Source organism: Octopus bimaculoides, chromosome 14 (assembly GCF_001194135.2).
Source record: "Octopus bimaculoides isolate UCB-OBI-ISO-001 chromosome 14, ASM119413v2, whole genome shotgun sequence".
NCBI classification, from domain to species: Eukaryota; Metazoa; Mollusca; class Cephalopoda; order Octopoda; family Octopodidae; genus Octopus; species Octopus bimaculoides.
The window spans coordinates 21,040,838-21,053,284 of NC_068994.1; the positions used below are offsets into that span (position 1 = coordinate 21,040,838).

At 36.2% G+C, this 12,447-nt stretch overlaps 1 protein-coding gene across 5 annotated transcripts in view; it reads left to right on the forward strand.

Moving 5' to 3' along the window:
* Nucleotides 1-11,796, forward strand: part of LOC106876125 (protein PFC0760c) — a 385,512-nt gene extending 373,716 nt beyond the window's left edge. For all 5 annotated transcript variants that reach the window (XM_052972740.1, XM_052972739.1, XM_052972741.1 and 2 more), the window contains 5 exons: nucleotides 281-348; nucleotides 1,072-1,164; nucleotides 3,689-3,795; nucleotides 9,706-9,826; nucleotides 11,615-11,796. In XM_052972740.1, the coding sequence (XP_052828700.1) occupies nucleotides 281-348; nucleotides 1,072-1,164; nucleotides 3,689-3,795; nucleotides 9,706-9,826; nucleotides 11,615-11,683 (458 nt within the window). In that variant the 3' untranslated portion in view covers nucleotides 11,684-11,796. The remainder of the gene's footprint in view (nucleotides 1-280; nucleotides 349-1,071; nucleotides 1,165-3,688; nucleotides 3,796-9,705; nucleotides 9,827-11,614) is intronic.
* The last annotated feature ends 651 nt before the right edge of the window (nucleotides 11,797-12,447 follow it).

Genomic DNA, 12,447 nt, shown 5'->3' on the forward strand with positions numbered 1-12,447 from the left:
ATGGGACGAGCCGTTTTAACGATGTGTCCTGCCCGAAGCTCGTCGAAACGCCGGTGTTAAAACGTGGGTAGCTGGTGAAGTAGAATGTTCTCTATGTGGCTCGTGTGTTCTCGTCTACGTTTGTTTGCAATGTCCTGTACCCAGATATGCACCTATACATACAGGTGGATGTCGGTATGCACATACCTGTACGTATATATGCATATACTCATTTACTATTTGTTTTTATATATATATATATCACACACACACACTAAACATATTCCTTTCATTCATCCAGCTGAAAAAGAGAAGTCGAAAAGTGCCTCCCAGGAATCAATGGAAACTCTAATACGGGAACGTGATCAAGTAAGTTTATTACCATTTATTCTCAGTGTTGTAAGTTGTTTTATATTGTTTTGTTTTTACCTTTTTTTAAAATTTTTTTTATTCTTTTGTCTTATAATGTCTGTTTTCTTCTCTACTTCGTGTGGGCTTCAGTAAGATGCCAAAGCTAGTTTCTCCATCGCTGCTAGACTTTACTGGCTTATTAATGAACATTTTAACTTGTTTCAGTCTTTTGATTGCACCCATACTGGGCACTGCCTTGAACAGTTTTAGTTGAACAAATCAACCCCAGGACTGTTTTTTTTTTAAGCCTAGTTACTTCTTTTATCAGTCCTTTTTGCTGAACTACTAAGTTACAGGGAGGTAAAACACACCAACACCAGCTGTCAAGTGGTGATGGGGGGGACAAACATGATAGGCTTCTTTCAGTTTCTGTCTACCAAATCCACTCACAAGTCTATAATAAAAGACACTTGCCCAAGGTGCCACACAGTGGGACTGAACCCAGAATCCATGTGATTGGGAAGCAAACTTCTTACCACACAGCCACACCTGCACCTTTCCTTCTAAAGAAAGAATTCCTAAGGAGGCCTGGCTATATTTCAATGTTACAAACCAGTGAGGAAACCTCTACATCATTATTATACTTTGTCAGCTTTTCACATATTTTTAGTTTTTCTGAAATGTCTTCAAGATTCGTGCATGTGTGTATAATATCACATTTGATGTTTTTTATTTTTTCAGGCCCTTGAAGATTTACAATCTGTGGAAACAGCATTCTCAGATCTTCATCGACGTTACGAGAAAACAAAAAATGTTGTAGAAGGTTTTAAGAAAGTAAGAAACTTTTTTTTTAGCAACTGTTTTCCTTTGTTTTTCTTTTCAATGACTAAAAATCATAACAGCCAAAGTAAAGAATGGTTGCATGGTTGATTTCTCCAATCAAGCTTTCCATTGTATAGAGAGAAAGAGAAAGTAACTTATGAGGCGCAGGATGAGTGCACATTCTAGGCCTGGTTGCAGGCAATGAATAATGGAACATTACACATACAATAGGAAGGGAAAAATCAGAGGGAGAGAGAGAGGAAGAGGAGAAGAGGGTATAAATGACAGAGTAGTCATGAGAAGAGTTATACAAATGAAGAATTTGTTTTATTTAATTTTATATTAAGGTAATAAATATTTTTCTTAAGAAAATTAGTATTCAGGTCATCATTTTGTATAAGCACCAAGAAATTTGATAAAAGTTATATTGTAATTATTGTATGTATGCCATATTTCTTGATAATACTCCCATGGTGGCAAAAGTATACTTCCAAAGTTATGTCATATGACAAATAAAGCTCTAATAGTAGTAGTAGTAGTAGTAGTAGCAGCAGTAGCAGTAGTAGTATCAGCAGCAATGATGATTTCTTTATTGGCCACAAGTGAGAACCACAAAAGACAAAATACAATACACAAAAAGGTGAGGTTTACATCAATCAAACAGGAGACAACAACAATACAAATATGACAAAAGATATAAAAATAGAATTCAGAAAAATAAATAAATAGAATCCCCAATAGAAGATGCAGTCCACCTTAGGTAATTTTGGGGTGAAACCCTACACAAAAAGTTCTGGATTACTCTATTGTCTCCAAGGCATCACAAGTGCTCTCTTCTAGTTTCTTTCATCCTACTTAGAAAAGCCTACTCAGAGTAGGCCCATTCAGCCTCACCAATCTTGCCATTCTCATCCACCTTCTGTTTTCACCTTTGTCTTTAAGTGATAATTTTTTGAAGAAATTAATGAGAGTTTAGCCAGATAGGAAAGTGCCTGTCCTCAAGCCTTTCAGATGGGTCCACCACATAGCCTCTTTCCCCACAACCACCAAGCAGAAAAAAATCTGCCTTCCTTCTCTGCTAAAGAAGTGGGTGTGTCAGTCTTCATTATATACTCAGTGGACAGCCAGATTCATCTTACACAAGACAACAGCTGCTTGACACAAGCCGACAAGTCACTAATGCACAGACATTAAACAGTTGCATGCAGGACAGTTTCATCCCCTGTATGCACCTCAAACAGGTTCAACTGTTGGAAGTTGTTCATAATCTTTTTCCTGAAAGTCCTCCAGAAGAGATCACTTACTGTTCTCTTCAATTCCAGGCCACCTTCACACATACCCTTAGTTAAACCCCTATAGAAATCTTGAGTTGTTTTCTCACTAATAACTTTGTCCAGCTGATACAATGGTGTGTAATAATAATTGTTTTTAGCATGGACATAGGGCCTGAGATTTGAGGGAGGGGTCTAGTTGATATATTTACCCTATCTCATGCTTGTAAGGTCATGAATTTGAATCCTGGCAGCACATTATTTCACATTGCCCCAATCCACTCAGCTGGCAAAAATGTGTAGCACCTGTATTTCAAAAGACCAACCTTGTCACATTCTGTGTCATGCTGAATCTCCTTGACAATACATTAAGGATATACATGTCTGTGGAGTGCTCAGCCACTTACACATTAATTCCTCAAGCAGGTTGTTCTGTTGATCATATCAACTGGAGCCATCATTGTCACAACTGATGGGGTGCCAGGTTTTTTTTTTATTCACACTAGAGGAATGAAAGGCAATAGTAGTAGTCATCGTCCTTTCTACTATAGCCACAAGGCCCAAAATTTTGGTGAGTGCTGGCTAGTCAGTTACCTCAACCTGAAAGGACAAATGGGAAAGTCGACCTCAGCAGAATTTGAACTCAGAACATAAAGAGCTGGAAGAAATGCCACTAAGCATTTTGTCCAGCATACTGCTGATTCTGCCAGCTTGCTGCCTAAATGATGATAATAATTCAAATTTTAGCACAGGGCCAGCAATTTCAAAGAGTGAGTAAGTCAGTTACATCAACCCTAGTACTCAGCTGGTACTTATTTTATCGACCCTGAAAGGATGAAAGGCAACGATTAGCCAGAGATGATTTTTAAAATTAGAAGATCCGAAATGAACTTGACTGCTCTCACAAACGAGAATACTAAAAATGAACCCAACCGTTCTCAAAAATTAAGTAAAAAAAAGCGGAAAAATAATCCAGAATTCTTGTCCGGTACCGCATCAGTTCCAAAATATAATCAGTTTGTGCCAGTCACGAGGTCAAACATCCCTGAAAGTTTCATCTGAATCCATCCAGCGGTTCTTGAGATATCTTGTCCACAGACAAACAAACAAACAAATGTGGCTGCAAACAATACTCCTGCCTTTGCTAAGGCAGAGGTAATAATATTGGATAGTTCTGAGGAGACATAAATATTCCATGAATATGAATTATTTCAATAAAATTGTTCCAGTATTTAATGCTTATTAATCCATCTATTTTTGTTCAGAATGAAGAAATTTTAAAGAAATGCGTCCAAGACTACCAACAGAAAATCACCCGAGCAGAACAAAAACTGGCTGCCATCCGACAACAAGCTGAAGATAAACTAGAAAAGTGAGTATATTAAATTGTTCTGGATGACATTTTTAGATCAACTGAAGCTAGTAATAACATTGTCTTCTTATCACAAAGACACAAATTTACAAGGGTACTGTTGAGTGGATATCTTTCTGGTGCCAACATAACTGACCTCAGAGAGCTGAAAAGTAAATTCCAACAATTAAATATCAGTCAAGCAATATACCAACTCTAACTTCTATCACTTTATAACTAATAATATCAACTTAGATACAATTATTAGTAGTAATACTGAGACATAGTGGTTATTAGTAATATCAACTTTGTGACTATTTATTGGTAATAATGTCAACTTAGACATACTTGGTTTCAAATTTTGGCACAAGGCCAGCAAGTTTGGGGGAGGGCATAAGTCAAATTCTATTGACCCCAGTGCTCAACCAATACATATTTTATCAGCCCCAAAAGGATGAAAAGCAAAGTTGATCTTAACGGAATTTAAACTCAGAATGTGCAGACAAAAAAAACCACTAAGCATTTTGCCTGGTGTGCTAACAATTCAGCCAGCTCACTGACTTTATACTTGTTACAAATATTTGTTGAAGTAAGTTGGCAGAATTGTTAGCGTGCCAGACAAAATGCTTAGCATTTCATCCTATCTTCATGTTATGAGTTCAAATTCTGCTAAAGTTGACTTTGCCTTTCATCTTTTCAGAGTTGATAAAATAAGTACCAGTTGAGCACTGGGATCAATGTAAGTGACTTAACCCCTCTCCCAAAATGTTCTATCCTTGGGCCAAAATTTGAAACCAATATTAAGACATAGCGGTAATTAGAAATAATCTTAACTAAGATGTAGTGGTTAACAGCTAAGAAAGAAATTCAATATTTCCTTCTGTTATGAACAGTGTGTTGTTATTAAGCTAAAGCAACTCAAGTAGATCCATGTTGAAAGGCATTCCAACATGGCTACCTTGTCTTGTCTTTCTTTGGACATATTAGGGCTTGCATCATATTCTCAAATGTCTCTGTTGTTTAAAACCACAGGGTATAGTTTGTAGGTGATTTAGCAACTATTTATAGCAGGTCAAATAACCATGTAGAGCTGAGATCCTTAATAGTGTCCCCACAGGCACCATGGTACCCATCAACTCTCTTGTGGATGGAACTTCTGGAAGAGGGAGACCCAGAAAGACATGGGACAAAGTATTGAAAGCTGATCTCAAGACACTTAGCCTTAAAAAGGAGATGACCAGGGACCAAGATATCTGACACCTTGTTGTACTCAAGAAGTCGTGTCCACCACAGCAGAATTGATACCAGTGATGGTGCCACGTAAAAAGCACTGGTGTTGATGCCACATTCAAAACACTGGTGCTGTTGCTACATAAAAAGCACCCAGTACACTCTATAAGGTGGTTGGTGTTAGGATGGGCATCCAGCCCTAGAAACCATACCAGAACAGACAACAGAGCCTAGTGCAGTCCCTAGCCTTACCAGCTCCAGTTAAACTGACCGACCCATACCAGCATGGAAAATGGACCTTATATGGGCTGGCTATCTTTTACTTGTTTCAATCATTAAGCTGTGGCCATACTGGGACATTGCATTGAAAATTTCTTGAACCTGATACTTATTCTATCAGTCTCTTTTGCCAAATCACTAAATTACGGGGACATAAACACAACAACACCAGTTGTCAAATAGTGGTGGAGGACATCCTCAGACACAAAGACACATGCACACATATATATTTATATACAACAGGCTTTTTTCAGTTTCCATCTACCAAATCCACTCACAAGTCTTTTTATTGGTCTGAGGCTATAGTTGAAGACACTTGCCCAAGGTGCCATGCAGTGGAACTGAACCCAGAACCATGTGGTCGGGAAGCAAATTTCTTACCACACATCCATCCCTGCACCCATGATGTATATTTTTATTTCACTTTTTTTTAAGGTTACTTATTTAACTCACTGAGTGCACTATATTCTCCAACTGGTTTCCTCTGGCCCATAAAATGTTTCTAAACAAGTATTTAAAATACCAGTATTGTGAACATTTAGAAAGCAATATTTTACTAAAGGTTACCTTCATGGGATCTTTTAAACATTAGTAGCACCACCTTAGTTCAATGGTATAAACAGGTAAATAAACATTTATCAAACTTTCCCTTGAAATAAACAAATTTGATTGCATATATTGGCATAAAAGCTAACAGTTTTTGTTTTCCAAAGCATTCCATTTTGTTTGTCAGAAGTATAAAAGCAAAAACCTTCCACTCCCACAAGACCTCCAATACTGCTTTTTTTTTCTGTAATATTTTTTTTTACTTTTAGTCATAAAATGTGTGGCCCAAGTAAAAACTAAAGAATGTACCACTTTGACACAAAACGAAATGAAGCCTATTCTTTCCTCAGTGTTTGTTTATTGTTTGCTGGTATTGTTGAAGCACCAAGAAGGGAAAAAAAACAATGTTGAACATCCTTTTCAGTCTAATCACTTATCTTTTAATAATAGGCACCCAATTAAAAGCAGAAAATAAGTCAACTAAAGTCTATCTATCCAGCTACTGCATTTTTCTTTTTTTTTTTTTTTTACTTGAAATGTGGTAAAATCTAAAAATACTGCTATTCTTTCAGAATTTCTCACACTTTCTCATAAAAATAAAAATTTTAAAAAGAGTAAGAAAAACATTCCAGTATGGTGAGTTGTTAAAAGAAGTATTTCTGAGTGGTGCTAATAGATTATTCAATGGGTTTTCTAACATGAGATTGTATCAACAATACAAGATATATACATTATTAGATGACAACATTACAAGTATACGAGTAATTTCAGTTGAAAGGTAAATTCGGTGAAAGATTATCTGAGTAATATGTGATTAGTTCAAATTACAGTTTTATTAATTTGTTTAATTTTGGCTCCAGGTCAGCAATTTTTGGTGGGTAAGGGCAAGTTAATTGCATCAACCCCAGTACCTGGCTGGTGCTTTATTTTATTGACCCCAAAATGATAGAAGATAAAGTTGGCAGAATTTGTATTCAGAACATAATGAGCCAGAAGAAATGCTACTAAGTATCCATTTCTTCCAGCTCTTATCAGACATGACTTAACTAAAAGTTATGCTAAGAATGGTATTTAGTGAGTGTTGTAGGCAAAATTTTCAGTAGTTATTAAAAAATATTGCCTATGAAAGGATAAGAATATTATAGCATTCAAACTATATGCAGTGTCAGTACATATGCTTCTGCACATACTGTCTGTGATTACCACTAACAGGGCACTAGCAATGGTCATCATTGTCAAAGAATGCATTGCACTCTGTAAAAAAGGATAAAATTTTTCCAAACCTTATGTCATTCCAATCTACTATCTATCCATCAAGAAGTGCTGTGTAGCAAAATACTTTCACCTAGTTATGTCATGAATGGTGTTATAAAACAATCAACAACTTAAGTGTTTCATTGACTTTTCAGAGTTTTACTGAAAGAAAATACAAAAATACAGATGATAAGCAACCTGATCTCATTTTACATATGATGGCTGAATAATGGCAAAGTTCTTATAAGGTTTATAAGTTTAATTGAAGAAATAACATTTTCTCAAACCCCAAAATCAAAATATTAACCAACAAAATTACTTTTGCTAGTCACTAGATATGGGTGTTTTATCACAGACAACTCAAATTCTTTAAACTTGGAGCTTTGAGAGAAAGGTTGCTGATAAGCCCTATAAAATTATTTAAAGAAAAACTGATTTAGTAGATTTTTCAGCTGAAGATCAAATTTCATGTACATTTTCCAAAAGTGACATGTACAGCTGATCATCACACTAACTTTTCATCATTTCTTATCTGCCAGAATAGTCTGAAAAAAGTTTGTGTTACTATCATGGAGCTAATTATCACCTTTTTTTTAAATCTAAATCCTTTTACATGTTACATAAATCTAACAGATTTAAATGAATCTGTTGGAAGACTTGTTCAGATAAGAATAGAATATTTGAAACTTGAGATTTTGAGCTAAAATCCCTTGTTGCAGGTAACTTTTGGAATTTGGTTATTAGGAAAAAATTTCCATTTTTAAAATGAATAGCATACAGAAGAAAACCACTTTTTGCATCCACTTAGCTATGTGAATCTGTTTTCAACTTTTAGCATTATAATGCTCAAAATATAGATCTCAATTTATCAATGTATATTTTGTTTTGATGACCATTTACAAACAGGCAGATCATCACCATTTTGAGGCATCAGCCAGTGAAATTCAATGCTAAAAATTACATTATTTTAAAATTACTTCTAAACTTTTTTTTTTTTTTGCATAAAAATATAGCTGTTTCACATTAATTTATTTTTGTTCTTGTATATGATGTTTATCAATGGTATCTTTCAATCGCTCCAGGATGATTCTTGTAAGGACTTTGCTTGGAATGGAAGCAAGGTAATTCCCCTCCACTTTTCACATTGTGATAAATCCCCACTCTTCGGCAGCTTCACCAAAAGACCCATCTTCCAGTCGGTTGGGATCTTCTCTGCCGTCCATACCAGGTTCAGCACCTGGTGCATATGATCAATCATCTCTTCTCCTCCTGCCTTCAGTGCCTCTGCTGGTATGCTATCCACTCCTGCCACCTTTCCGTTCTCTAAGCTCTTCACGGCTTTGCAGATTTCTGGCTTGGTGATTTCTCCAATGTGGATATTGAGTGGGATCCCTGGCCCCAATTCTGGTGGATCTTGAGGTGGAGAGCGGTTAAGTGTTTCTTGGAAGTGTTCCTTCCATCTCACCAGATACCATTGACAAGCAACTCAGAGATGAGCAGGCAGGTGTCAGAAAGGAGAGGGTCAGCACAGGAGTCAGGCAGGGCTGTTTGTTGTCACCACTCCTGTTCCTTGTCGTGCTGGACTGGGTCACCAGGATGGCCTATGCTACATCCGGGAAAGGTATTCAGTGGACACTGATGAACAAGCTGGAGGACTTGGACTACACAGATGATCTTGCGCTACTGTCACATCGCCTGCAAAATAAGGTAGACCATCTGAGAGAAACTTCACGGCGAGTGGGCTTGAGGATCAGCCAGGAAAAGACAAAAGTGCTGCATATCAACAACAAGCAGGAAGAGCCAATCACAATCGAGGGGGGCACCAGTGGAGGGTGTTAGTGAGTTCGTCTATCTTGGCAGCAAGATCAGCAAATCAGGTGGATCAGACGATGACATCACTGCAAGAAGCAAGAAGGATTGGCGAGTCTTCGCTATTCTTCGGCCGGTATGGAAGTCCACTGCCATCTAAACTCTGCTTATTTAGTTTAAACTTAAAATCTGTGCTTTTGTATGGCTCTGAAACATGAAGAGCCACCTGCAGCAACTACAAGAAGATCCAGACCTTCATCAACAAATGTCTCTGGCAGATCCTCCATCTGAAGTGGTTCGACAGAGTGCCAAACACTGACCTGTGGGAAAGGGCCAACCAGGAGTCCATACATGTTCAGATTAGACGATGGAAATGGAGATGGATCGGACATGCACTGCGGAAAGAACCCTCAAATGTGACACGACAAGCACTTGACTGGAACCCACAGGGGAAAAGGAAGCGAGGACGCCTGGAGCAGACATGGAAGTGGAGCATTTTGGATGAGCTCAGGACCACCGGCGTGACATGGGAAGCAGTCAAGTAACACGTCAATGACCACAAAAAGTGGAAAATAACTGTTGAGGCCCTATGCTCCACAGGGGGGAAAAAGGATTAAGAAGAAGTATGATGTTTATGTATAGGTCCAACTATTAATTTGTCTTTCAAATAAATTGGTACCATCACTGAGACTTATAAGAATGGTCTTAGATACAAGAAGGCTGAGGACTTCTGATGTAGAGTGTTTGCTACTAGCTTATAACGTCTTCTATTACATTTCATTAAATCTTATTCATTTTGTTTTTTTTTACCAGAGCCAACTCTGAAATAGACAAAGTGCGACGTAGTACTTCTGCAGAAATTGCAAAATTGGAAGCTGCATTGAAAAAGAGTGAGGTTCAGGTTCAGTCGATGGAAAGGACAATAGAACAGAAAGTAAGTAATTTTCTTTCTATTTTCTTAGTCCCCCCTCCCCTTTTTTTTCTTAGTTTAGTCTGAACACGTGTTTAGTTCCAAGACAGCTATGCTTAAGCAAACTTATGATCAAAGTCATTGCCTCTATGGGTAATCCTTCATTTTTGTGTATTTATGATTATATCATCCAAAATGTAATTATATTTTTAGATACAAGAGGGTGATTTGGTTGCTATTTTTCTCAATATACCAGACCATGTGACAAACAGCTGTATGAAAAAGAACACTGGAGTCTGTTGAGATTTTTGGCAAACAAAATTTTATTCTTTTCACACACAAAAAACAAATGTCATCACTATGCATGACAAAATGTCCTGAGAGTTTTGAATATTTTTCTTGGTTTATTTGTAGCAGCAGATAAAGTGTGGTTAGTTGCTTGCTGTGCTACTGTCTTTCATCCTCTGACTGTTCATTGCCTTTGCATTGACAGATGCTATCCACCATCTCCTACAGTGACTGTCAATGCTCTCCCTCTCTCTGCTGCTGCTGCTGCATCCCAAAGCTCTCTATCATGATGTCATGATATGTTGAATTTATAAGAGGCTCTGAAGGAAGTGTGACAAAAAGTGAAATTGTTGCTAGAGCCTATTCCATGTGAAGTCATGATTGGTCAGATTTTGTTGATTGTATGGGTAATATTCTAGTGATTGCTGAATATTCCCATCACACACCCTTTAGTTATGAGCCACCATTTACTTAGAAAACATCACCTCTCATCTGTTTTAGTTTGATTGGTTGATTTAATTTCATCTTTTTTTTTATATTGACACTTTGATTTAACTTATTGAAGAATGAAATGGATTTGCTTAAGAGTGAATGATACTGTTATAGTAAAGTGGCATAATTATTAGTGGATATAATCAGTATCTTAAAGTGATCCCAATTTAAATCTGCCTTAACAAACTGCAAGAAGGTTAAGATTTCTAATAAGCTGATATTGTAATTCAAGAGGTAGGTTGGTACTTTTCTGTGTCTGTAGCCAAAACACTTTACTCTCATATAGCACAGTCCTGCTCCTTTAAACAATGACGGTAGTATAAAACTGCTGTATGTTGCATCCATGGTTCTGTAATCAGCTAATGAAAGATTCACTATGACTCGAAACTCCCAATTCAAATTCATAATAATAGAATTGGATGGCAACAGAGAATCATGGGAACCCACAAAAAGTTTTATGTCAACATTACCAGTCTAACATGGAGGAGGATGGTCTGGTCACTAGCAGAAGGATCATTTGCCATAGAAAATTATACGAAATAACATCTTGATGTCACTCCTAGAACCCAAAAGTTTTTAAGACTTAACTCCCTACTATTGTAGTCTCTACTCTTACTTTCAACCATAACCCTTTAGCATTTAATCCAGCCATATCTGGCCCAAATATTCTACTTGTTTTATTTTAAAACTGACCAGATCCAACCTCTCACACCTACCCTATTGTCATTCTGAAAATATAGACTCACCATGGAAATCTCAAAGCTACGAAATAACGTGAGATTATTTCAAAACAATGTGAATAAATAAGCATTACGTTTAAGCAAAGAAATCTAATTGTTAATCAGTTAATATGGTACTTATATTTTTGTTTACTGACAAAAGGAAAGAAACAAATATTAATGTAAGCAGGATTTCAGCTAAAAGAAAAAAGTAGGTTTCCCAAATAAATAGCATTGACTTTTCTCTGCCTGAGATGTCCACAGTTCCTTGTCTTGAACATTAATTGATCTTGTTCTCTTTTTTTTCTTTTAGGCATTAGAGAATCAGGAATTAACTGCCATCTGTGATGAATTGATTGCTAAAGTTGGAGATGTGTCGTAGCAGTGACTTATTAACCACCCAACCCCTATCCCTTTCTAACAGACTATCATTTAGCTTTATTTTTTTTTTTCTTTGCTATCTCCTCTCTACATAAAAACTTTGATTCCTTGTTCTTCTGTTGTTTATTCCAAACTTTGAATGTATATTTTTCGTTTTCTGATTCACTACAATCTTTTGTTATATATTAGTGTTAGCACTGAACTTACTGTAAGCAATGTATCATTTTTATTTCATATTTTTTCAGTTATTATCTCTTTAGCCAATGTTTAACTTTCATTGAAGCAATATGAAAATGTTTTGTGCTTAACTTAAGAAATATATTACTCTTAAAAACAGTGTCAGTGCATATCAATTTGACCTATTAGGGGTCTTTTTATTTATTTTTTATTTTTGTTACTGTTGAAATTCTTCAACACTGAACTTGGAAACAAATTTTTTTTGTTTTTTTTTTTTTCCCACAAAATTTCACATTTAAACTGTAATTTTTTTCTCATTACTGTTGATCTGTGATTTAAAATAACTTGCTCTTTTACACAAGAACCATAGTTCGATTATATTTTTTGTATTTATATAAGGATGTATATGTTGTTCATACACACACACAAAGATATATATAATTGCTACAAAAGTATGTGTGTATTTTGTATACATCTTTACACACACACACATTGTGCATTCAGGCACACTCTGGTGTGTGTGTATGTGTAATTATAATTATATATATATATATATATATATATATACAATTATATATAGTTAAGTAT